The following is a 27,553-nucleotide window of genomic DNA, read 5'->3' as shown; positions in this document are numbered from 1 at the left end:
CGCCTGCCCGCCATTTTCACCATTTTAATAACCGGATTTTTCCGTTGGAAAACCCGGTTAAAAATACAGAAAAATAGCAAATAGGAGGGCTGGATGGTCTTGACCATTTCTAGACTATAATTATCTCCATAAGAAGAAGAGTTCTGTATAAAGATATAGGAAATATTTAAGGTGGAATGCTACTTCGTCACAACATGTCTGACATCTGTTTGAAATGCTATTTGGTTCCTGATTGACAGCATTATATTGTAGTACAAAATAGCTATACACGGTTCAATTGAACTCTTCTAACGAGGGAGATGAGATAAGAATGAAATCACTAAACGCTTAGAAAATATGTCAATTTCCTTCGTGATTAAAGCTTTCAACTAACTTTGATTATCAGTTGTTATGAAGAGAAAACATGAAATCAAAATAATATACTGTTTTCATGCTATTGGAAATGCATATTTGTCATGTCATCTGCAACAGACGATCATAAATATGTGACGGATTATCGATAAAGGTAAGCGATATAATATTTTCACTTGAACTATATAATTTTATGCATGATTTACATAAAACTAAAGTACCGTGGTACCATCTCGTGTATTGATCCTAACTTAGCAAATGTAAAACGTTTGCAGTATAAGACTTGCATTGAAAGTTTGACATTAAACTAATGTATTTTAATTAATATAGATTTAGCTAGGTAGCAACAGCAATATGTAGTGTAAGCCCGGATTTGCAAGCCAAATGAGGGAAACGACAGACTCTGGAAGAGACTGATATTTTTAAAAATTCTCTAAAAAATAGAGTACTATTGTACTTTGAGGTCTATTATTGTTGAATACTGTGCCTATTATTAGTAACAAATGCATGCAACAAAAATCTCCACACTTATTTGGTGTAGGGATCCCCCCAAAATGTTAAAGCTAAAATATATGGAATTTTTCATTATCAAATAATAGTTCATAACTTTAAAAAATCATATCTAAAGTAGATATGAAGTTTAATTTGTCGATCACCCAGCCTCCTTCAGCTGAGCACATTAGCAAACACCATAGCAAACGGCTCTTCTCTGTAGTACGGAGAACAAAGAAATTACTAACTGCATATAGACCAAAATTGAGAGGGAAACTAAATGTGAGATTGAAAATCATTTCATTATCAAAAAATAAAGAAAGAAATAAATCAAGCAGGGATTGAAGTGAAAAATTTAAATCTTTTAACCACTGAATCTAAGCATCCAATTTAAAAACAAAAAAATAAACGTGCCAGCTCCCGCATGCCTGTATCAGTGAGGGGCGGCACTTACACTAACTTGGACTTGTAGCTAAAGGCCTTGTCCGAGGTCTGCATCAGCTGGTTACTGAGGCGCATACGCCACTGCATCTCGCTCTCATACAGCTCGCGGTAACGCTTGGCCTCCATCTCGCGGCTCTCTCTCTCAGCCACCGCTTGCTCGTACTTCAACTTCAGGGATGAGTTCTCCTCCTGTAAAAAGGTACAGTGTAATGGCAAAACTTATCAACTTCTTTGCAGCTTATACATGTATTGACAGACTAGTGTAATAGCAAAATTATCAACTTCTTCACAGCTTATATTCAAATTGACAGTGTAATGGAAAACTTATCAACTTCTTCAAAGCTTAAATTGACAGTGTAATGGAAAACTTATCAACTTCTTTGCAGCTTATACATGTATTGACAGACTAGTGTAATAGCAAAATTATCAACTTCTTTACAGCTTACATTCAATTTGACAGTGTTATGGAAAACTTATCATCAACTTCTTCAAAGCTTATAAATTGACAGTGTAATGAATTCCAATGTCCCAAGTTATCTCTTTAGTTAACAAGCGTGTCTGGGCGTATTTACGACGGGGCGAAACTGTTTGCAAATATTGAAGGGCGAAAATAACCCTGTATACAGTAATTTGATCTGGACTAGTACAATTTAAACTTTTCACTTTAAAGATCGTGGTTGTGCAAATAAGACACATTTTTTTACCTGAATCTTTTTGTGATCATCCCTGATCTTGAATTCGGTCTCATCTCGAGACACGTCCAGTTTATCCCTTGCTCGAGCTTGTTCCTCCAGATAATTGTTGACGTCCTCAAGTTTCCGATTCAGTTCCATTCGGTATCGAGTTTCAATTTCACGTCGGACTCTCTCTAGATCCTCCCTCTCAACGTAGTCTGATCCCACCTTATTCTGTGTAAAGAAAAGGAAAACACAATTATCACAACATTGATCTGTCAACCTCCTAGCCAAACTCTGCAATGATTTAGTAGCTTGACAATCCAAAAGTTACCTTTGCAAGTGCAAGAATATACCAAAAATTGCATATTAAAAAATATGTTAAAATTGCAATGATCAAAACTTCAACTAAATCAATACAGAGTGAGAGATCGCTTAAATCAAATTTAGAATGCTAAGCATAAGAATTGAATCTGCAATTATGAAATCTTCTTTCTTGCGGTAAGTAATAAAATATCAAAGAGGCCAGTAACTTTAAGTTACTGTATATTAGAAATTCACTAAATATGTTTTTATTTTATTGAGAGCAGCACAGTAGTTTGAGTACTATTCATGTTTTTATTTATTTCTGGCGTTGGCAGGTACTGTTACTGGGTTTAGCTTTAGGACTGTCATTAACATTCTTAATCAAACAGCTGTACTGCATGCAGCAAGATTCAAAGCAATATTTATCTTATCATCAAAAATGCTTGCACCATACTTTATAACTGAATACATATAATTGTATCAATTATATTATGTAAGTTCATGTACATGTATTTACAAATTAATGACTAATATAAAGATCAGATGATAATTAAAATAAATATTTACATTTTTAAATGTCTTTGTCTGTGATAACATTATGAATCAATTCTGAACCGTAAAACCCAATAACTTCATAAAATATGAGTGACACAAAATGGGCGTGTCTTATAGCATAACCGGTATTGGCTGCACCGCGTAGTAATACATAGCATGTGCTACATAAAAAAAAGTGGTTTTAAAATAATGTTGTTTTAAAGGTTCAAATTGGAAATAATATATATATAAGTAATAAGGAATCATTCTTTGAATATAAGGAGGTGATAATTTCGGTCAGAGCTGGTCAAATCTATCATAAAGCTCTTCGGGCTTTATTGGATTTGACCACGCCCCGACCGAAATTATCACCTCATAATATTCAAAGAATGATTCCTTATTCCTTAAATAAATTCAATGTACTGTGAACCAACTTTTATTCACATGCGAGAAAATTACGTGACATTTGCGAGAGTCTCATTGTCGCAAATATTTCTCGCCGCGGACCAGATTTGAATTACCGTTGTAATTGAAATATCAGGTGTGGATAAGGCTAGGTCGCGAAAAATTACTTGCCGCAAACCACTTAATCTCAGGTAAATCGCGAGATATACTTGTTGTGAACTATAGTTGGTTTAAAGTAACTGTCGCTAAAAGCTGGTACATGTTTTGTGGTGAGAAGTGAGAAGGAGAACTGCTGTATCAAAGTACTACACATGCTAAATGTTCATACTGGAGGAAATGTATACAGTAAAATAATTTCAAAGTGGCTCAATGTTCCACAGGTGTTTAACACTCCGTGAAAAATCATCAAATGCTGTGAAACAAAGAGCGATAGAACCAACCAACATTCTCAAGTGCATGCATCCAACAAAAAAGACAAACAAAATAATCCCCAGAAACTTCTCAATGTCAATTCAATCTCTCTGACAGACAAGAAGCTGCAAAATAATAGAATATAATGATGAAAGTGTTATGCTTTGTTCCTCCAAAGAACCCAAACAGTGAACCAGCATTCAATCCCATCATGCAACACTCACAATGGCAGGAGTTGATACCTTATACTCGTCATATTCCCTCTGCAGCTTATCTTTAGCAAGCTCCAGGTTTTTAAGCAGCTTTTTGAGCCGCTCATGCTCAGCAAGCTCATTTTTCAGCTTGAAGTTCTTGGCTTGCAAGAGCTCTTTTTCTTGTATCTCTCTCTCCAAGTTCAGCTGTAAATCTTGAAGCTGCAGGGTTGACAATGATAGGGTCACAAAATGTATGGCATCAAATACAAGTGTCAAAGAGGGAAACTAGGGAGTAATCATGTTACACTTGATGTAGAGCTAGTCTTGCACGACCATTGATTAAGCATCCATTACAAAACAAAAAATAAATTTTACTGATTGAAATTATTTGGGGGTAAAAATGTAAAAAATAGCTAGTAAATGCATGATTATTTTACCCATATAGGGATATAATAGACAATATAACATAAGATATCAAAAGAGTTTATTTTCCTTGCCAGACCTGTCCTGTAAAATTCTGAGGTTTATACCGGTACATTTACAATGAGTATCTAACACAAATTTCATAAAATCTAGATCCCAAAAAGTTTTTGGTTGATAACTAAACAAAATACATGAAATTTAATAAATCCCTATGTAAGTTAACAACTTTTTCAGTAAAAATCTGTAACAATTTGAGAAAATAAAAATATCAAAGACTCTATCCAGAGCATTGTTAACCGATTTTAATAAATAGAATACTATCTAAAGCGCAGGTTGAAAAAATGAAAATATGAAGATTTAAAACTTGATTTTTCTGTATATCATTTAAAAACAAAACTCTGTAATGATATTAGAGAACACTATCGAGTTGGTTGTTAGCTGTGAGACAGTGCATTGAGGACCCCGGCGTTACCTGTTGTCGGACCGAGGACAGGGTGCTCTCCATGGTAACGCGCTCTCTGTCAAAGTCAGCAGAAAGGGAGTTAATTCTTGAGTCGTGGGAATCAATGCCCTGAAGGAAGCAGGAAAGGGGAGGTAATGACAGACACGGAAACAGACAGGGGAAGTCACTGCTCCAGGACCATAGGTCTGGTAATTCATTTAAAACCTTCTGTATTGTGGTTGAAGGGTGCTGGGTGGTCAATTACAGGCCTTACTTTAATAATCTTCAAACTTGACACCATATTTTTTACATGACTTAACCCAATAAACATCTTGGTTCCACAGAAACACTTGCACTATGCTTTTTTATTTATTTATTTTATTTATTTAACTTCAAAATTAACCAGCTTCTTGAATTTCTTTGTCTAGAGGGTATAATTTTGTAAAACAGCCATGATTAGTGAACCTGGGTAAATGTTTAAATTTCCTGGCAGTGATTTCCCCTGCAGTACAAGAACAAGCATATATATAAAGGGGATAGACAAAAGCAGAAAAAGACAAATCGAGATTAAATCAAATAGTTCATAGATCTAAAGTCTTCTAAATATAAAAACCTGGCTATAGAACGTGATCTGTAGACAGCTGATTTTAGAAACTGACTACATCTGGCTATATGACTAGGGCTTGACTATATAGCTAACAGTATCATCTAACAAATACTGTACAGTGTCTAACTATATATTCAATAGGAGATCATACATACACTGTCAATTGTGAAATTTGCATCAAGCTCCTGAAATTCAATACCTTGAGATAAAATATCGCATGCAAGTATGCTGAGGCTGTTACGCATAGCAGAAATAGAGTCCGACTTAAACTATCGATAAAGTTTGCCAGATTGCTAGCGAAGACTGGCCAAGTTTTTGCATAGTGCTTGATATAGCAGATAAAATTGACAAAGAGCATATTAGGACTAATATTTTATTCTTCTTTAAAATCCCCAAAAAGTATTCTGCACACCCCTCCCTTTCCTAACTGCTTGCTTGTTGTATTATACAAAACAGAGGTATAACATCAATGTGAGAGAGGTCCCTGGGGGTAGGGATCACACACTGGGGGGGGGGGGGGGGGGGGGGGCAGTAGGGTGGACACACTCACCTTTAGCCTCTTTTTGGCAACCTTCAGGTAAGTCTTCAGACTGGCCACTTCTTTCTGTAACTGAGTATTTCTGTTGAAACAAAATCACGGTACAGTTTATCAAGATTTACTCAGTACATCAATATAGACGAATTACATGAATAGAGAAGTCTCAAATGAGGAGTTTTTTTCTAGCAAGAAACCTGTGTTAGTTAATTTAAGAAATGTTGATTTCACGTATATCTAAATTTAAATTACTGATCTCAAGATTTTTATAAGTATCAGTTAGCAGCATTACAAAAGAACTTACGACGAAGTAGTAAATATTTTCAATCTCGTGGAATGATCTTTGAAAAACATAATTTTTATAAAACTATTCATTTACCGGTATCCTTTTTATGATTTCTATAATTATACTTCAAAGTCATAAAATTCAAATATCAAATCAAATTGATTAGTTTGTGATAAATCAGCATTCATTAATTTGGTCATAAGTCTTAAGTTCTTCTGTAAAACACAGCTCTGGTTTGCTATATTATTATCTGTTGTAAAATTCTTTGTGTTAATTTCACTTAAAGGGGCATGGTCACGATTTTGGTAAAATTCTATTTTTATGTTTTTATTATTTACAATGCTTTAGAAATACATTTCTAATGATCAAATGAAATTTGAGAGTCAATCATAGATTCATAAGCAAAATACAGGGCTTACAATTCTTAGTAATGTAAACAAGGCTTGTGCCCTGTTTTTGTTTACATAGGTTCAATATACCAGTAAAAATCTTTTTTCAGCTTATTTGTCTATCTTTTTATTTTATTTTAAGCATAGATAAAGAGTTCCTAACGTTTAACACATTTGTTTTAGGTTTAAAACTGAAATTGTTACTTCAAAGTTTAAAATATAAACAAACGCTTTGTTTACATAGCGAAGAATTTCATGCTTTGTAACTTGCTTATAACTCAACAAAAGACACTCAAATTTTGGTTGCCTCTTTAAAATGCCTTTCTGAAACATAGTAAATATTAAAATCGGATAAAATTGGATTTTTGACAAAAATCGTGACCAGGCCCCTTTAAAGACGTGACACGGTTATCGTAAAGATGTAACACGGTTATCATACTTGTCAATTTCTGCTTCCAGCTTCATTTCCACTGTCCGCTTGGCTTCAACCGTCTTTCTGTGCTTTCTCCTCTCCTGTAAAATTTTTTTTTTTAAAACTTTCATCCAACAAATCATTGCCCTCTCCTCATTTTTATTTTTCATCAGTATGCACTCTAGAATGCCTTGTAAATTAGGTTTTGATAAGTTTAGACAAAAGGTACTAAACAATTGTTTTCCCTTCTTTAACTGTCCTCCAAACCTTTAGGAGAAGTTCTGCATACCAGCTTGAATTTCTAAATTACTTAGAGATACGGATTCCTTGCATGTGTTCGACTTGACAATGGCAGAAAAAAATTCAATTTTGGGAGAAGAATCAACTTTCAAAACTTCATCGCTATTCATGAAAACAAAAGTACCCGCTGTATTTGAACTAGGGACCTGTGGGTCAATAGAACGAAGCTACACCCATTGTGCGACAGAGATAGAGACTAACATTTGGCAAAATATGAAGCTGATTATAATGGGTTAAAATCGCCATGGTGTGACGTATTGTATAAAAAATAGAAGTCACGGGGTGTCGAGGATCCTTAAGCAATCAGGTTGCCGTGGTGTATCAGTTAGCGGTATCTTTCTTACCGCAGGGGCATTATACGTACAGTATGTGATTAAAATATTTAAAATCTTAATCAAATCATATATGGAAAATTTACAGTATATTATTTCAAATTAAAATGAAGGTGAATGAATTCCGACCTCTTCAAGCTGAACAAAGGCATCCTGCTTCTGCTTTTCATACTGTGAGATCTGAAATTTAAAAACTGGGTCAGTTTGGCTCATCGTTCCAGTTAGTAACCGATTGTATGCACAGATCCACAGTAAGTTTTTGTCAAACATCTATAACTGTTCGTTTACATCTAATTTTTTTCTCAAAGCTCTACATAACTGCATAAACTAAAAGCTTTAAATTAATACATTTCAAATTTCAGGATTTATGCACTGTAAGTTAATAAAATATGCTCTCTTAAATAAAATACTTTCTCTGAGAATTTACCAACTGAATTACTATATATTTACAGTAAAAATATTGTTACCATTAATTACATGAAAAGAATACTACATGTAGTTTACAGTACAATAAAACTACTGTACAGTATAGTGAATATGAATATGTTGCATGGATAGAGCTTTTGCAGTCTGAGAAGTTACCAAATTTGAAAAAAAATATCAACAAATTGAACTGTACAAATATTCACATTCACATTACCCTTCAAGCTTTGGTCTATATTATAGCGAACAGTAGAATATAAATAGCAAAAAGATGGCACGGTAACAGAGAGTTCAGTAGACTCAGAAATATAGAGGTCTGCATGCTAAGTCACCCAGCGTCACAAATACGTACCCGCAGCCCGAGTTTGGAGCGCGATATCACCTCTTTTTCCCACAAGTCCTTGTGCTCCTCTGCTTCCTGTGCTATCAGCGACTTGGTCGTGCTCTCCTCCTACAGACCCCAGAAATTATCGTAGAGACAGGGAAGCTAGAGAAGTGCCCCTATCATGTTTACAGTACTGTAGATTCCTTATTTTATGCGAGTGCTTAATTCCGCCATTCAACTGTTTTTTCATCAAATTGCGATAATATAAAATCGCGAAAGCTGAATATTAATAATAATTTCTTATAGTCCGAAAAAAATAAGCGAGATTTAAAAACAAATAACTTGATGTGCTTTTTTGCGATTTTATGCGGATATTAATTCCTCGCATATTTTAATTCGGAATTTACAGTAACTATTAATAGAAAAACCAACACCAACACAGAGACACAGGCCCCTTGTAACAACAAGACTTACAACTAGGAAGAGAATTCAAATTAAGAAGGTCATATTTTTTCTCTCTACACAAAACAGTCTATATATAGCACTATTTATTACAGGGCTCATGTTTGTCAAAATTCAGTCATTTCTTGACACTTTTATAAGTCTAAATATAGAGCCTGCGGTCAAATTAAGAACTGTGCATTGCTAGGATACACTTAGTTGTAAGCTTTCTTGTTAATGGAGCCTTAGATTTTTAAGAGCATGCTAGAGTATCAAACACATCATTCCATATGTCATTGAGTGTTTACATAAGCACAAATGCATTTCTACTTTCTATGAAAAAAAAGCATGAGAAAAGAGTTAACAATAAAAGAAATGCCCATTAAAAATCAATAACTCTATAACCAGAATTTTCTTTCTATTCTGGAAAAATAGGGGAATTACCAGATTACACCCTTCCAACCTAGCAATTAATTTATCCCCATACCAATAATAATTTATGCATGGTACTGTAAAAAGCTTTGCAACTCCATACTTTGAGTAAACTTATATGTACATGCAATGAGGCTATATATTTTGGAAGGAAAATTCCAAGTTTATAGGAACTGTTACATTTATATTCTACAATTATATAATAATAATCATGATTATTAACCTTACAAAATCTCTCAAACTAATAAACAGAAGCAAATTGGAATATTCAACCACCACCCTAAGATAGAGAAGACCAGTAGCATGCAGGAGATATATATTAATACAAGCTAGAAACAAGCTGCACTAAAGGAGAACAAACTACGATCTCGTGAGATAAGCTGGTGAGACGATTGAGCTAGTGACTTACATCTGAGCCAAGGTCAGTGACGGAGACATGCTGAATGAAACAACATTTATAATGACTCGTAAACCACATTCTATTTATAATGACTCGTAAACCACATTCTATTGATAATGACTCGTAAACCACATTCTATTAATAATGACTCGTAAACCACATTGCATTTATTCACAAAAAACTGATACAAAGATCTTTCTTAATGCAGTCAAATTAAAAACTTATGACCAGGAGTGAATTAAGCTTAGATGGGCAAACTGGTGAAATGGCATTTGGTAAAAAATCTTCTTCATACTTCTAGTATGTTCTGCATCTTAGCATGCAATCTCAGCATGCAATCTTTTTCTCTAAACGCTGGCTTTATTATAAATTATATAATCTTGATACAGGTACATTGTAGATATATAACAATTGAAAGTTCTTCATGAAACAAATTAATATATTAAGTAAGCTATTCAAATGAGTACTATACTGTATAAAATCTTACCCCTAATTTGTCCTCAAGATGGGAGTTGGTTGACTTCAGATTTGAACACAATGCTTCCAAGCTGTTACGAACCTTAAAAGAAAAAAATAAACGAACCACATTTAACGATCAGTTTGTGTAAAATAAACTGAATCCTAGCCGACAGTGATCGACTGAGAGTGTTACCTTCTGCGAGTCGTTGAGGTCCTTCTGTAACATCTCGACTCGCTGCCTCTCGTGTTTGACCTCCGCCTCAAGTTTGGCATTCTCAAGCTTCATGTTCTGATAGCTCTCCTCCAGCTCAGTCTGTTAAAATAAATCTAAATTCGTTTGAACCCCTAGAACATTAGTTTTGCTTCAGCAATTTTTATTACTAACAAATGAAATGTATTCTTTATGCATTGTGTAGATGAATAACATAACATCAGGAGAAAGGTAACACTTTGGGGGATTGCAGTAAATACCATATTGAAGAATTTATTTTGTTTCAACAAATGTAAATTCGAGTATAATCAATATTCCCTTTTTTCAACATTCATTTGATATAATTTATTTATCAAATAACTAATTTTCTAAATGTTTTAAATACACAGACACTTATTAACAAAAGAGGCAGCTTTCAGCAATGTTTCATTTAGGATTAAGTTTTTATGGTGATCCTGCGACTCTGTGACCTATTAACATTGTGACCCCTTGACCTCTAAGCGTCATGTGACCCCTGTAACCTGCTGACCTTTGACTTGTGGACGGCCTCCATGTTGGCAGAGCTGTTGAGGAGTTTCTGGGTGTTGTTCTCCTCCCTCTCCTGGATCCTCCTCAGCTGCTCCTCAACCGTCTGGTATTTACTCTGCACCTCGATGCACTTCTCTCTCTCGTGATTGCACTTTTCCCTGTATCTCTCTATCTCCATCTGGAGCCGCGTCTTTTCCTCGTCCATACTTCTCCGTGTCTGAAATGTACAAAATGTCTGTCAGTTGAGAAAAATCTTCCAAATCCGTACTTCTCAGAAAGAAAGTTAAGTCGTCAAAACTTGTTAGCTTCTAGATAAATTCTATAACTAGAACTTTTCATAAGTATTCATAAAAGTTGAAAAGATCATCTATAAGGATTGCTCATTGTTAAATCTTATGAATAGAATCTGGATATTTTCAAAATTATAGAGTAAAACTCTACCCAATATTAATTTTTTTATGCTGGTTCATAAAAACGAAGCTTATAAAGTAACGTCTGCTTACATGGTCGAGATTTTGATAATTAGCTTCCACGACAGAAATCTTCCGGATCTGGTCCGCAATCTCACTGTTCAGACGGCTGTTTTCTTGCTCGAGTTGACTCCGTCGAGCCTCCAGGTTACGGTTCTCCTCCTTGAGTCTGGAACACTGGTCTGACAAATTTGAGGTTCTTTCTTCCCAGTGAATTTTCATCTGAATAAATCAAACAAAAATTTAATGTAACTTAAAAATGTTCTCTTAATTTGAAAATACATATATTACAAAAAAATCCTTTTTAAGCCAATTCGCACCATATGTCTAGAAAAGCAAATTTGTAAATTACTCTCTCACAATACATCTCTTTAATCAGGGAACATGTATGATCTTTCAACAATTTTTCTATGCATGCTGGCAATGATTTTGTTATACTGACTTTATCTGAGTCGGCCTGCACGCTGGCAATGATTTTGTTACACTGACCTTTTCTGAGTCGGCCTGCATGCTGGCGATAATTTTGTTGTATTCCACACTCTTGTCCCCGCCCTGCTCAGCTATACTCCTCTGTAGGTTGTCCACCTGTTGTTTCAGGGTCAGGTTCTCGTGTTGTATGGATGAATGTCTACAACAGACAACAGCCAATTACAAAACTATTACAAAAAACATCAATAGATTACAAAACTACAAAAGACTACAACAGATAACAAATCTATGATAGACAATCAAAGATTACAAAACTAGATCAGATGACAAAAGAATACAAAACTAGGACAGATGACAACTGATTACAAACAGACAACAGCTGACAACTGCTTAACAAACTACGACAACTATTTAACAGACTACAACATATGACAATTGTTGAACAGACATAGGACAACTGATGAAAAGAATCTATCAGATGATGACTGTTAAAACCTATCCTTCTCAGTAAATCTGACATTCAGGAGTACATCAAGAATTTATCACTAGTTGCTTCAACCTCTCTGAAAAAGGAGCCTATTACTAAATGATATATGCATGGAATTATTGACTTGTCTACTTGTTTTACTTAACAACTTACTTTTCTTGGAGCTGATCAAGTTTTGCCTGCAACTTGTTATGTAGCTCCTGCAAAAGACAAAATAAAAAGGGGTGTTTGATTAATAGATTAATGTGATAGTAATCAATAATATCAATTAAATTAACTTAAAATGATGCTACATTCAATAACATGCATATCATCTAAGTGAGACACTTACCATCTCATTGTGACAATAACAATCTCAGCGAGACACTTATTATCTTAGTGTAACATTTACAATCTCGGTGAGACACTTACCATCTCGGTGTGGCATTTTTCCTCGGAGGCCGTGTGGGCACTCTGTATGAAGTCCAGGTCTTTCTGAGTCTTGTTGAGCATGTTGTTCTTCTCCAGCAGTGTGGCCTCAGTCTTGTGCAGCTACAACAAAAACAGCACCAATTAGATTACACAGTCAGGCTCTTACCATGGGAACTGTTAGCTCTCCCTCAGTGAAACCTTTGCTGTCTGTTGCAATAATCTTTATTTGGAAAAGGTCCAACAGAATCTTTAAAAAGCTCTACAAAACTGATGAAATTTCCCATTATTTTTAGCGAGCTTTTTAGTGCACTCTACACAAGTAGCAGACAAGGCTTGTAAAATGCTACCACTTTCTCAATGACTGGGAGACACTTCGTTCTTGGTGAGGTTTATTTGTTCTCGAGGTTGGTGATGCGGTGGAGCAGCCTCTAAGCTACTGACAGGGAGACACTTACCTCATTCTCTGTGAGATTGAGTTTGTTCTCGCGGTTGGTGATGCAGTGGAGCAGCCTCTAAAGCTACTGACAGGGAGACACTTACCTCATTCTCTGTGAGATTGAGTTTGTTCTTGAGGTTGGTGATGTGGTGGAGCAGCCTCTATAGCTACTGACTGGGAGACACTTACCTCATTCTCGGTGAGGTTGAGTTTGTTCTCGAGGTTGGTGATGCGGTGGAGCAGGCCCTGGATGTTGTCCTTCAGACTGCTGACCTCCTTCTCCCGCGTGTCCAGCTGGCGGGACCACTCCTCCTTCTCATGCTGGAGACGCCTACAGAACACGACAATGCTTGAAATAACTCACTAATCAGAGACCTCAACACATCAATGCTTGAAATAACCCACCAATCAGAGACCTCAACACATCAATGCTTGAAATAACCCACCAATCAGAGACCTAAACACATCAATGCTTGAAATAACCCATCAATCAAAGACCTCAACACATCGTATGGTTAAATAACACACCAATCAAGAAACCTCAACACATCGTATGGTTAAATTCTTCACTAATGACCTTAATTGTGCACAGTTATAACTTACTGTAAACATCCTATCTTATATAACAGAACCAATCAATGACATACAACTGGCTGCACTGTTATCTCTGTTGTATACCCACCTCTCTGCCTCACTTCTGGCTTGTTCTGCCTTGTCAAGCTCTAGGGAACTCGAGTGATAGCGTGTCTTCAAGGATGATAACTACAAGGAAATATCTGGTTATATCAAACACACATGATATTTACTTCTTGCCTTAAATTTTATAAAACCAAACATTAAAATAGGAAATCTTATTTTGGAGTCATAGTCAATATATGCATAATTTTATATAATAGTATATAATTTATATATCTGCTAGAGTCAAGCCTAGAACCAATGCACACCAAGTACAAGTACAATAGATAGCCACAGACTTAGAGTTTTACCAGTACAGTACAATAGATAGCCACAGACTTTGAGTACACTCACTACCCACCTCAGTGTCCAGCTTCTCCTTGGAGTCTCGCTCCTTCTCGAGCACCGAGTTGAGAACAGAGATCTCTGTGCGGAGGTTGCTGGTCTGGAGGTTGTACTGGACCGTGGCGTGAGACAGCGCCTCCTCGTTCAGCTTTATCTCGTTCTTCAGCTCCTCAATCTTGCTCTGTAGTTCCTCGGTCTCCGTTGTTAACATAGTCACCTCATCCCTGTGACGAAGCCTCTGCTTCTGGATTTCCAGCTGAAGAGAAAACATGTCCTTGTTCATTACATGTACTGTAGAAGCACATATTTTTGCTGGGTGAAAATTTTGTTGTTTTTTCAACCAAATACGATTTTGTTGGCATTTAATTTTATCGTAATCTCTTTCTATTATTAATACTTGCCAATGGGTTAAAAATTCATTCGTTGATTTATACTTCAAACAAAAAAAATGTTTCAACTGATTCACTGATAAGGGAGATGACTGCAATTAATATAAATTTACTATTCCTTTGCAAAATAGATCAATTAAGAGTGCTTTTATTCTACAGTTTTGGCCTGCAAATATATGCTAATACATGTATTGTGTGCAGTTCAAAAAATTAAAATCAATTTTGAAAACTACTTTTTCAGTAAACAAGTCACAGAATCTCTTAAACATTAAATCTTGCAACTGTGAGAAACTTCTCCATTTTAATCAAACTTTTAAAAAACTGAAGACGTTTAAACTAAACATATTTGGAGAGATGGGTAAAAATTTAAAAATGCTTTTGTTGAGCATATTTAGGGTGATGAAGAAGACCCCCTACCTGGAAGGCGTTATTTTCTGCACGTAATTTCCGCAGTAATTCGTTCGCTGATTTCCTGTCCTCATCTACTGCCTCCAGTTTATTTTCTGCTTCCGACTAAAAGACAGGAAACTAGTCTCGTAAAACCGTTATTGATAGTTTAGTTTGTCCTTTTTTACTTTTATTTTGATAGATATCATATAGGAATAAAGCCGACAAAGGATACATACAAACTGTCGACAAATGTTCTACCACCACCGATATACATGTACAATATCTATCTTATATTAAAGAGTGAGGCCATTGCGTGGAGATACCAAGCAGTTGTAACAGATCAGAGTATTAGATCAAACAACACATCTACCCACTAACCAACACCAAACTTCAATAGAATATCACTATAACTTAAAAAAGGTTTAAGACTTCAACGCTTCATGCATTTTTTTCAAAGTCTGGCAATTAATTTCATTTTTATCCGTCAAAGAAGCATTTTTATGAAAGGAAGCAGAGCAGAAGACTAAAGATAATTTATGGAAGATTTTTTTAACATCCAAACCCAACACCAAAAGAAGCAGGCAATACACTCAAGATCTGTCGAAGAGTTAAAAATAACAAATAGTACTAAATCTTACGTCTTCGTCATCATCATCTAAGGTGTATTCCTGAAAGCAACCCATGGTCAAAGTCAATCAAATCACAGTACTGAGATCTCCAGAAAGGCAATACTCTCAAATCATATTTATTCGTGGCGGTCAATGTTTGCGGGTAGCCAAAACAGTCCTGGGGACATAATTTTGTTGGTAGCAAGTTTGGGAAAATTTTAAGAATATCAAACAAATGCTTGACGCATTTATTTTTTGGAAACATAAATTCATGGGTAAGGGTTACCCAAGAACATTGGTCCTCCACGAACAATGATGATTCAATAGTTTGTATTTAGTGGAGAAAATAAAAAAAAATACACAGCAAGCATTGGAATTAATGGTGGCTGAATTTTTTCTAATTTCATGTGCACAGCTTTCTTATGAACATGTCTTTACAGAATAATGCAACACACAGTCTCTATTCATATTAACTGAAGTGAATCGTTAAAAAATGTAGACGTAAAAAAATAAATGTTATACTGTGGTTTCATCAATATTCGTTGAATACCAATTTTCGGGGATTTGGTAATTAAGTTGATCCACGAAATTAAATGTTCATTGAAGTGCAATTTCTATTAACATTTTGTATTGATAGGGTCATTGGTCACGAATTAACGTATCCTTGAAATTGTGATTTTTACTTTATTCACGAAGATTAATACCCTTGATTATTAATGAAACCACAGTACCAAATTCTACAAACAACAAATGTTGGCTCAGCAACACATATTGTCTGATTCAACTGTATTGAGACCCCAGTAACTTCTACTTTTGAGCAGACCAGTCCAACATGCCTACCTTTTGAGCCTCGGTCGTGATCTGCTCCTTGTGAAGAGCCTGTTGAATCTTTTGCTGGTCCTCGTTAAACTGCTCCTGAAGCTGCCGAGCATTCTTTTCATTCTGAAGCTGCCGCTGAAGGTCTGATTTCTCATCCTCCAACTACACGAGGGGAGAGGAAGGACAGATGTTAGCAGGTTAATTAAGATCAAGATCTGCTAAATGATTCCAGAGTGTCTTTTTGGTGCTAGAAACATTGTGACATCATAATTGATTTGATGAATCTATTCCCGTATTTTACAGCTTTAAAGGAATTACGTAGAAAATTAAAACAATATTTTGACATTAAATATTTAATCACAACAAGAGGCCAATTGGCCTTAACGGTCACCTGAGTAGCATATATCCAATACACAAACTTGTCATGGAGTCTCATATATGCATCTAATTAATTAGGTTTCATACTGGAGTAGAAAAATTATAAATTTGTAATGACAACCACATTTAATTCAAAAAGAACTGTGAAACCTATAATTTTGGTGAAAAACTAAAAGATCTGGTCTACAAAATAATGAATTTAGTTTTCCTTTCAGGTGTGTGGGAGTAAAGAAGATAATTTTTTAACGTTATATGCATTAACATCTATACATCCATTTTGGCCCTGCCCTAGAGTCAAAACCCATACCCCAGGGGACATGAAAATTAAAATTTCAGTAGAGGACTTCCTGGTAAACATAATTATTAGTCGTTTTTTTTTATACAGATGTGTGAGAATAGAGAAGAAGATTTTTAAACATTATATGCATTTACACTTTATTGCCATATTGCCCCCCCCACCCCCCCATGTCCTGAACCCCTGACCCAGGGGCCATGAATTTCACAATTTAGGTAAAGGAGACTGTGGATATCATAACCATGTATTCAGTTTTTTGCCCACATGTGTGGGAGTAGAGAAGAAGATTTTCTTAGATTTAATACATTTTTACTATTTGGCCATATTGGCCCCACCCTAGAGCCTGAACACCTGACCCAGGGGTCATGAATTTCACAATTTAGGTAGAGGGCTTCATGGACATCATAAACATGCATTTAGTTTTTAACAAATATATATGGGAGTAGAGAAGAAGATTTTCTAAGATTTAATACATTTTTACTATTTGGCCATATTGGCCCCACCCTAGAGCATGAACACCTAACAAAGAGGTCATGAATTTCACAATTTAGGTTGAGGGCTTCATGGACATCATTATCATGCATTTAGTTTTTAACAAATATATATGAGAGTAGAGAAGAAGATTTTCTAAGATTTAATACATTTTTACTATTTGGCCATATTGGCCCCACCCTAGAGCCTGAACCCCTGACCCAGGGGTCATGAATTTCACAATTAAGGTAGAGGGCTTCATGGACATCATAACCATGCATTTAGTTTTTAACAAATATATATGGGAGTAGAGAAGAAGATTTTCTAAGATTTTAATACATTTTTACTATATGGCCATATTGGCCCCACCCTAGTGCCAGAACCCCTGACCCAGGGGCCATAAATTTCACAATTTTGGTAGAGGGCCTCATGGACATCATAACCATGCATTCAGTTTTTTCCTCACATGTGTGGAAGTAGAGAAGAAGATTTTTGAAAATTTGGCTTTTTTTGCATATTTGGCCCTGCCCGTGGCACCCCAGGGGTGGTAGAGCCATAAATTTCACAATTTAGATTCTTCTTACCATAGAGATGCTTCACACCAAAAATGGTAACGATTGGCCTGGTAGTTTCCAAGAAGAAGTTAAAAATGTAAAATTGTTAACGCACGACGCACAACGCACGACGACGGACGAAGACCAATTGCAATAGGTCACCTGAGTGACTCAGGTGACCTAAAAAAAGTAATCCTGGAACCTATATTCAATTTGACATCATTTTAAAGAGGACGTCAAGAGCTTGTTTAATACCATTTTTGGAGAGACTGTAGGCAATCTAGGCAATCAACTGTGTGATGTTGATTTATCTTTGTGATGTTGAATAACCTGTTTGCTGTTGATTTACCTGTTTGATGTTGATTTACCTGTGTGGTGTTGATTTACCTGTATGTTGATTTACCAGTGTGATGTTGATTTACCTGTTTGCTGTTGATTTACCTGTGTGGTGTTGATTTACCTGTATGTTGATTTACCAGTGTGATGTTGATTTACCTGTTTGCTGTTGATTTACCTGTGTGGTGTTGATTTACCTGTACGTTGATTTACCAGTGTGATGTTGATTTACCTGTTTGCTGTTGATTTACCTGTTTGATATTGTTGTTGGCTGTTCTCAGATCCAGCTGAAGGTTCCTCATTTGTAGTTCTGTTTTCTGTTTAGCCTCCAACTCACTGTAAACCAATGAAAATAAAACAATATAGAAAACTGAAGTACAGCATACTGCTTCCCTGTTATATTGTATTATGGATATTCTAGTATTCCAAGCTTTCACATGTCATTTCTCAAGACTCTTTTAAATCAAATCTACTCAATGGGTTTCATCAAAATGTAATATATAGGTTAAGATTAGTCCTGAAAATAAACCACACATTGAAGTCATTAGAAAATGAGACCCTGTCACTGAGTCTGTTGTTTACATCCTGTCACTGAGTCTGTTGTTTACATCCTGTCACCGAGTCTGCTGTTTACCTCGTGAACTGTTCCTCTTTTCGAGTTAGTTGATCCTTGGTTTTACCAAGCAGCGTCTCAGCATTTTTTCTCATCTCAGCCTCCTCACTGAGATTGTACTCGAGATTGCGGATCTTCTGCTCCATGTCAAGTTTGGTTTGCTCCAAGGAGGATCGAGTCTGACTCAAGTTGTCTACTTTCCTACAAAACAGAAAGTCATACATGAGAGATTCCAACCCAAGCGATGTAAAAGTGATTGTGAACAAAACTTAGATTACTGTTGAAATAAACAGATAATTATGGTACAAAACAGCAATCCCTGGACAATCAGGATGTAACCTTGACCCATGACCTACTTGATGAGTTCGTTCTTCTCCTTGCTCAGTGACCTCATCTTATTCTCCAGGGTCATTCTGACATTCCTCTCCTGGTCCAGCCTCTTGTTCTGTTCGTGCATGTGTTCCTGGAGTTTGAGCACAGTGGCTGGATCTACAACCGAACCAAGGCTTAATATCAACCTCTCCCTTGTATGTGTAACAACATGTTCATGTTGTCAGCCAAAAAGGTCAGGTATTCCAAGATGAATTTGCTCATTGATAAAAAAAACCTTGTCCAAGTCATGATCAAAACTGGTCCAAGTCATAATAAATATGGGTTACAGACTTTGGACCAGTTTTGATTAAAGCACTATTTCATTTTTGATTATCTGACATTTTTATTCAATATATCATTTATAGTATAACATATCATACAATCTTGTTGAACTTTCTAATCTTCAAATCTTACTTTCCAATTCAAATATTAATTAGTAAACCTTTCTTTAGAATATTTTTCTGAATCAGTGTATTAGGAAATAACACAATTACATTAAATTCAGTGACAACGCTCCATCAATGTGTCTCACACAGTGACTTTTGACCTTAGCAATGACCCTGACCTGAGAGGTTCATGGAGGCGAGGACGTCCTTGCCGTAGGGAGTGTTACTCTGGTAAATCATGCTGTCTCCGTTCTCTGTGGAGGTGTAGGAGAAGGCGTCATCGTCAGGCAGATCTAACCCTCGATACGGCCCGTAGTTACCCCCAGGCAGGCCCCGAAGATAACTCCCCATATTGTCTGCAGGTCTGAAGAACAGGATTTATATCATACAGAAATAATAAAACTATCAAATACAGAAATTACTGAATATTATAAAATTAAAATCCTCACAGTTCTTTATCTTATCTGTAAACAAAACAAGACACTTTGATTCATACATAATGAAATATTATTTGTCTTTGTGCAAGTACCAACCTCAAAGTTTCTAAATCTTGAATTGTTACACCATATTTTTTGGAAAATAAACATTTCTTTGTAATATGATATCTAAACAAATGCAATCCAACCCTTATTTGGAAATTAAAGAGCTAACATGTAAAAATTGCAAAAATATCCCCATCTTACAAAAAACACAAATATTCCATACCTGCCATGTTTGACCCGATCCTTGAGTATTGTTTACATAGTATCCATAGAACACATTATTACGGGAAAACTTTAATGCAAGGTGTTCTAGACAGAATCAATGATTATGATGTCATAGACAATAAATGACATCATAAAAGTAGGAGAAAATTTGAAATTGTGCCAAAAGACACAGTTGACTTTATTGTGATGTCATACGTCAAACTACATCCTCCGACAGTTTCCCGTACTCTGCTGTGCAGAAGATATTCACTAATTCTCACTGGTATATTACCTTTATTGTGCACTTTGAAATCTTGCATGTGCATATTCAAAGTAACATTCAAAGTATTCATCAATAATGACATTTTGGACAGTGTCTGTTCCATGTATTAATTTTGTTTAAATTTGTTTCTTTGCATTTTAAACCTTCCCATACATAAGACTGTGCTTTTTCCCCTACATTGATAATTTTGGTGTTTTCAATTTATACATGTCCATGGATACATATGCATTTGTTTTCCCTTGGACTGAAATGTCACATTTTCATTGGTTTAAACATAGCACGTGATTGCCTCATATATCTCTATATTTGTTCTGTGAGAAATAATATTAGGCAATATGGCCGTCATTGGTCGACGCTTCGCTTACTCATTTCGACATTTCATAGTATTCAATACATAAACTGCATGCCGTAAGTTCTTAAAGTATTTGGAGTTGTTGCCCTTTGAAATTCTTTAAAATTAGAGTAGTTGCCCTTAGAATATTGACGTCACATTGTTTTGTCTGGAGCAGAACAAAATGACAGCGTCGAAATTTGCTCAAATCTCTGCAGAGGAAAGGGGGAAAACATTTGAAACTGAATAGCAACAAAACATTGTAAGTAAACATGGGTGAAGCAAAGATTTTGAAAGAGTATTTGAAAGGTGAGATTGAAAATTTTGAAGAGTTTAAATGAGTTAAATTGGACGAGATGTAAGGCATCTTGTACATGGCTTTGCGTAGATCATCGCTATTTGTGAATAAATATGTCGCTTGATAGTCCTCGAGAAAACAAAACACTTATTAGGTTAGTTACTGACTCACTACGGAAATATATTGGGTTGATCAATCTCATAGAAGGCTCGGCTTCGCCTCGCCATCTATGAGATTGATCAACCCAATATATTTCCGTAGTGAGCCATTAACTAACCTAATAAGTAATAATATGTGGTAACATATTCTCACCCAGTGAGAAACTTAATGTATCTGTACGTAAAATCATTGAAACTTTCAAATCCTCTTTTTGTTATTAATTAACTGTAAATGAATGGCTTAATTTGACAATTTGAAAGTAAATTTACATCAAATAAATAGTATCTCTTTGATTTGTGATAGCAAAAACTCATCATCAGAATGGAAAAAAATAAGTCATTGTAAACATCAATTCTGAGGCGAATAACCAATGAAATAAAAGCAGTGCATGTGAATTTAAAAAAAAAAATTCTACCTCTAAACCTTCATGTGCAAATGACAAAATGTCTCAAAACTCATGTCTAAGTCCCTTTAATCTTTTCAAAAATAATAACAGCTAAATAAGTGGTGTAGTACAAAAAAATTTAAACAAAATACCTGTCAAAATCAAAGTCGACGGAGTCCTCATCATCCACACTCATGCCATCGCTGTGCATGTTGGGAGGGGAGGAGCCTATAGTGATGTGTGGGCTGGGTCGCCTGTGATTGACAGCAGGGGAGGAGCTAAAGGAGCTGACGCCTACACTGTGGTTGTGGGAGAAGGCCGGGCCCTCGGGGCGATTCTTCTGTCCCCCATGTATGTCAGTGTCTCTGTGACGAAAAATAAAAACAGGGAAATCAGGCGACATGCAAAAAAAGTTAAACTGAGGCGTGTGCTGCTGTGAAGTGATTTCTTTACATTAACATTTAGTATTCATAGTTCTACTAATACTCCAAAAGAAAAGAGAAAGTCAGCAAGAGAGAGAGAGACATAGGGAGAGAAACAGAGAAAGAGAGACAGAGGGAAAAGGGGTAGAGAGACTGAGAAATTTGAAGTGACTAAATTGATAAAACTTAAATGACTTCTACTTAATATGAGGTCATTTAATCTTTTCTGCAATCATTTAAGTCCTGATATTAAAATCCTTTAATTGACTCATTCAAAACAACATATGTCCTCACTACATGATAAAAACCCCAAACAAAAGACCATCTCCTTTGTTCAATATCATAAAGAGTAAGAACACTAGGACACGGACACAGAGATTTGCAGAGATTTAAGCGTTTTTAATATCAAAAGCTGACTAAAATCTCTCAGAGATTAAGTACAGCCAGAAAATTAAAAATCAAAAGAGTCCAGACTTTGGACCCCCCCCCCTCCCGCCCCCCGGTCAGTTGGTGCTAGTCCATGTGATTGTTTTTTTTAGGTCACGCTGGACATTTTGTCCATGCACCCATTGTACACACAGAATAACCAGTAAACCAAAAATATGTCAGACTTATCATATTAAAACATGTATACACAAATCCATAATAATTTGATTGTTAGACACACAATTTGTAATACATGTACATGTAATTAGCACATGTAAGTAGTACATGTATAATGAGTGGCTCTTATCTTAGATCACCTGAAATTTTTCTTTTTTTTAACAAATTTATCCACACCGCATCACCTTTCGACCCCCCCCCCCCCCCCTCCCCGATATCAGAGCCCCTGTCATTAATAATAAAGCGGTGAAATATGAAACGATCTCCACCTGATAAAGTTAATGTATATTAGATATCTAAGGCTTATTACTGGTTTAATGCATAAACAATAATCAATCTCCATCACTCTCTATTCTGGGGGTCCAAAATAAAAAAAACAAGCACTGCTGTTGCAAACATTGTTGCGGAAATGTTCCTATAATTACGATCGATATTTATATACTGAACGCATGACCGGCTTAAAACAGAAATGCTGTCGTAGACCAGTGTAAATTATAACTATCTGACCCAGTGTTTGTCTCAATCAATATTTATGATATATATAAAGGAAAAAGTTTATCTTGCAAATTACAAACACTGTTAATCTTCAAACAGGGCAAAGGAAAGTCAAAAGTCCCTTTAATATTCCCAGATATACAAGCACTTATCTACAAGGGGCTCCCAACACTCTCTCTCTCTCTCTCTCTCTCTCTCTCTCTCTTTGAGACTTGATCTCTCTCTTCAATGCAAACTGTCAGTTCAGTAACTCTTTTATTCACACACAATGATAATATAATCATAGGGACATAATGAAAGAGAAAGACAATTTAATCTCAGCTAGAAAGACAATGAATTTACCTTTATAACTATTCCCTGGTCACAAGAATTTAAATAGCAAGAAAACTTTAAGTGTCAAATCTCATATCTCTTGTTGAACATGCATCAATATACATACACCATGAATACACTGTATAGCAATATAAATTACAAATCTGTTAAATTCAATGCTCAATTCATTAAAATTCTTATCAAAGAATTTATTTAATAATTATATGGATTTCAAAAATTATACATGTATTATCAAAAAAAAAATTCCTCCGGCCAACTTTAGAACACTTGTTATTTTCTGCCAATACCAGAACATTTTCTGGTCCGGATTCACAGCAAAACTAACCTTAAGTATCTGGATAACAGATCCGCACATCCAGTTCTGTCAAATGTATACTCCATAGTTCAAGGGCAACATGCACTCAATTAGTTTGCATGTAATAACCATTCAAATAATTAAATAAATGCAAGCAATTTTAATATGCGCTCTTCAATGGTTTTAAAATCACTGTTCTAAAGGCTCCCACATTAAAATGAAAATTCCTTTTCACGTTTTAAAGAAGTAAATTGCAATCAGTTTAAATATTTCCTGATTTCAATGTTGTGTATTTAAACTGAGCCCTTTATCTCTTTCAATGTCCATTTGTCATTTTAAATCGTGTCAAATCCTCCAATATCTTAAAATGAGTCCCTCACAAAAAATTATCAACACTAATCCCCCCCATTGTGGTTCAAATAATGATGAATGTGCCCATCTTTGGAGCAAATTCTGGCCATCACACGATTCAAATGGACGAGTTGTGCATTAAGTATCTCTCTGATGCTTTAGAAGTTACCTCTTCTCTGTCTTGTCACATATTAATAAAATACCCAATGCCGATAGGTGATCAGTTTAAATCCCAGGTAGTGAAAAGAACTTTTTATCATGTTACGATACCAGCTTATTTGGCTGTCAATTTGATGTTCCTATCTCCGAAAAAAGAAAAAAGAACACAAATTTCGGGAGACGAGCTCAACGCTAGTAAATCCATACTAAATGCCATTTACCAATACCACATGCATAACCCCCCTCAAAAAAAGCATTGATTGTATTTTGCCCTGAAAAAAAAGGTCCACTAAATCATACACAGACAAAATGGGTACTTATTAAGGTGTGTCAATTGGCGCACTGGATTCAAAACAATTCCCCTGGAGTAATGAAGCAGAGAAATAGTCGACTCAGTTTACGTTCCTGCTCAATAATGCAAATTTTACACACTGCTAATCTTGGAAAACAAACTCCGAGCTACGTAAAACAAACATGACGCTAGGGCTGACACTGATACAGTCCATTCAACGGAAAAAGTCCGACCCAAAATTAGTGTATCGACTCTAAATAGTCCAGCATAAAGTCTGATATAGCAGTCAGGTCCTGCAAATCTAGACCAAATTCACTGTCAAGTTCTTCTGCAAAGTTGTACAAATATTAGGTCAGCAATATAGCTCTAATGTGTAATCAGCTTAAATTCAAACAGTAAAGTTTAATTGAATCAGAATTCAGGGTGGTAGTAAGAGTAAATGAAATCTGAATTGAGCTCAATCAAGTTAAATAAAATGTTGGAACAGATTTGGCCAATTTCAGACAGTGCCAAATTTCTCTAGCTGTATATGGAAAGCAAAACAATTTTGATCCAAAGTTTTGGCAAAAATTTGTGCTAAAAGATTTTTATACCCACATCATTAAGCAAATACCTAAGAGCTTATGCAAACTGGTGCTTAAAAAGTCAAGAATTAACTTCAGAAGTATTTTGCATATAAAGCTAAAAATTTCTAAATTAAAATATTTTCACAAATTATGAACAATAGACATGGGCAACTGATAAACATACGGTTAAGGATCCCATGCATATCTCTGACTTTATAAATGCATTTATTGAAAGTCCTACATTATAATTCTGTATAGTCTTTCTTTATCTAATTCCTAAGACTTTGGTTCACGCTAGTAGATGATATATATCGACTAACTTATTTCTTTACATAAATCACATTGCATTATAAATAATATGTACTATATTTACCCACTGGCAATTAACCTATACAAATTCCGTTATAATTACATCAAATGACAGTTATACTCTGTCCCAAGATATTTTGGATTCACATTTGGCTTAATTGCTTGATATTTATAAATACCTCGGGATTCAAACGATGTTTATTCAAAAGTATGAAAAATTTCCAAGATTTCTCAGTCAAAACGCCCCTGTTAGCTTATCAGGTTTCAATACAATGCTAAAAAATGTGATGTCTACGGAGATTTTGTATTGCAGCAAGCCCGGATGATAACGTTGAAATATTGCGCGATGTATTCCGAGTGTATTCCGAATGGAGAAAAGATGTAAACATTCCCCATTATAAATCTCCGTAAGGAATCTGTTTTCGTTCCTGTGAATTTTTCTGAGTGAAAGATGATAATGTGTCAATGAAATTATCTTGGAAAATATCCCTTTCAACTATTTCAATTGCACTTCTTTCACAGGTAAGTGTATTTTTATTAAAAATCGTCCAAATGTGCTGCATAAATATCTTGGGACAGACTTTAGTAACATTATTGTCACAGAGCACTGAGGAGGCACTCGGATCTGGACATACAATGATCATATATTCGAGCAAAGCTGACTGGCGAGCCCACTCCTGTATATTAGCCTTATTGAAGCTCAATCATCCAGGTCGTGGCTATTTATTAGCACTTTTTTTTATCTCCAAAACTACAGAGTACATTTAATTTTGATAGTTACTGTACATCCGGGTTTTTTGTGTGTCACAAAATATACGAAAATGGGAAAAATTTGTAACATTTTTAATTTGCGTCAGTCATTTTTTGAAATTCAAAATAGAAAATGATAGAGGATATATAATTTCTGCGTATTAAAAAAAGATCACGAAAAAAGCAAAAACTAGATCATTACGAAAATTACATGATATACGGTACATGTGTGATGTTGAATAAAATCAGTCACCTTACAAACTTAAAAGTGATTGTTACAGTGCAAAGGCTGTACATTTAAATAGGATTATATGGACCATAGAGTGTTACTTAAAATCAAGAAAACTCTTTCAACATACTTGGTTCAACAAATAATTTTAAAGTTTTCACATCCAGCCAAATTTAACATGGAGGGAAACAAACAAAAACAGAGCCTCCTTAAACCTCTTAGAGAATGTTATATTTATCAGATGGACTTTTATTATAAGAAAGATTCTGAAACAAACATTAAACATTACAAAAAATAAGCAGAAGACTAATGCATACTTTAACAAGTGACCGCCAGGCCTGAGATTATCTCCCTTGGCCCCCTACCCGCTGTACACCTGCGGATGACATTAGAGAACAATCACGCATAGCCTGACTTTTCTCACATTTGACAATGACTGGTTGTATTTAGACAAGATTTAACAGTTAAACCACTCAGACTGTTGATCTAAAACATTATGTTTAGGCAAGTCGAGCGACTCCTGTAGTATTTTCCGTATTCAGTATTCTCTAAGACAGGTGCTAGCTCCCCCTTTAGCTACTACAATCCCAAGCTTATGTACCCCTCTGTAAACAAAATTGCTGCAATTTTTTTTTTAACATAGTGCTCCACTCAATTATCCACTCTTACTGTAAAATAAGAGAGGAATCCCTGAATGTATTAATATTGTTTGGGTAACAATCAGCCATGAGGAATGATACTTATACATTTAATTTAAAAGTCTTAGTTTAATTTTGTAAGAGTTTTAATTTAGCTGCATTTCTGTCATATAAAAATTAATATTTACATTTGCAAGTATGCTTCCTTATATGAACCTAATTAGAAAGAATAGCAAAAACATTCAATTACATGTGAATGGTTTCAATGACGTCACAATGAATACTGCATGCGCTTAATGCTTGCATTATTATGAACATTAAAACATGGTTGTATTAATAACTCTGCATG

General features: G+C 35.3%; 1 protein-coding gene and 1 pseudogene across 15 annotated transcripts in view; one reads left to right on the top strand and one right to left on the bottom strand.

Moving 5' to 3' along the window:
• The window catches only part of LOC128158154 (tripartite motif-containing protein 2-like), a 275,172-nt pseudogene that overhangs the window by 199,095 nt on the left and 48,524 nt on the right, over positions 1-27,553 (top strand).
• LOC128158106 (ankyrin repeat domain-containing protein 26-like) overlaps positions 1-27,553 on the bottom strand; it is a 75,066-nt gene that overhangs the window by 4,279 nt on the left and 43,234 nt on the right. For 8 of the 15 annotated variants that reach the window (XM_052820823.1, XM_052820814.1, XM_052820816.1 and 5 more), the window contains 27 exons: positions 21,915-22,127; positions 19,800-19,984; positions 19,219-19,351; positions 18,884-19,063; positions 18,501-18,585; positions 16,237-16,377; positions 15,427-15,456; positions 14,816-14,911; positions 14,026-14,265; positions 13,672-13,751; positions 13,179-13,320; positions 12,554-12,673; positions 12,296-12,342; positions 11,716-11,854; positions 11,260-11,448; positions 10,758-10,973; positions 10,211-10,330; positions 10,046-10,117; positions 9,568-9,597; positions 8,313-8,411; positions 7,667-7,717; positions 6,933-7,006; positions 5,834-5,903; positions 4,707-4,805; positions 3,860-4,030; positions 1,992-2,195; positions 1,298-1,476 (listed from right to left, as the gene is read on the bottom strand). In XM_052820823.1, the coding sequence (XP_052676783.1) occupies positions 1,298-1,476; positions 1,992-2,195; positions 3,860-4,030; positions 4,707-4,805; positions 5,834-5,903; positions 6,933-7,006; positions 7,667-7,717; positions 8,313-8,411; positions 9,568-9,597; positions 10,046-10,117; positions 10,211-10,330; positions 10,758-10,973; positions 11,260-11,448; positions 11,716-11,854; positions 12,296-12,342; positions 12,554-12,673; positions 13,179-13,320; positions 13,672-13,751; positions 14,026-14,265; positions 14,816-14,911; positions 15,427-15,456; positions 16,237-16,377; positions 18,501-18,585; positions 18,884-19,063; positions 19,219-19,351; positions 19,800-19,984; positions 21,915-22,127 (3,405 nt within the window). Of the gene's footprint in view, positions 1-1,297; positions 1,477-1,991; positions 2,196-3,859; positions 4,031-4,706; positions 4,806-5,438; positions 5,469-5,833; positions 5,904-6,932; positions 7,007-7,666; positions 7,718-8,312; positions 8,412-9,567; positions 9,598-10,045; positions 10,118-10,210; positions 10,331-10,757; positions 10,974-11,259; positions 11,449-11,715; positions 11,855-12,295; positions 12,343-12,553; positions 12,674-13,178; positions 13,321-13,671; positions 13,752-14,025; positions 14,266-14,815; positions 14,912-15,426; positions 15,457-16,236; positions 16,378-18,500; positions 18,586-18,883; positions 19,064-19,218; positions 19,352-19,799; positions 19,985-21,914; positions 22,128-27,553 lie in introns of all 15 variants that reach the window. The other 7 variants (XM_052820815.1, XM_052820820.1, XM_052820819.1 and 4 more) reach the window with 7 other exon arrangements.

Source organism: Crassostrea angulata, chromosome 8 (genome assembly GCF_025612915.1).
Source record: "Crassostrea angulata isolate pt1a10 chromosome 8, ASM2561291v2, whole genome shotgun sequence".
NCBI classification, from domain to species: Eukaryota; Metazoa; Mollusca; class Bivalvia; order Ostreida; family Ostreidae; genus Magallana; species Magallana angulata.
Note: the sequence above shows the minus strand (reverse complement) of the source record. Positions and strands in the feature narration are given on the sequence as shown.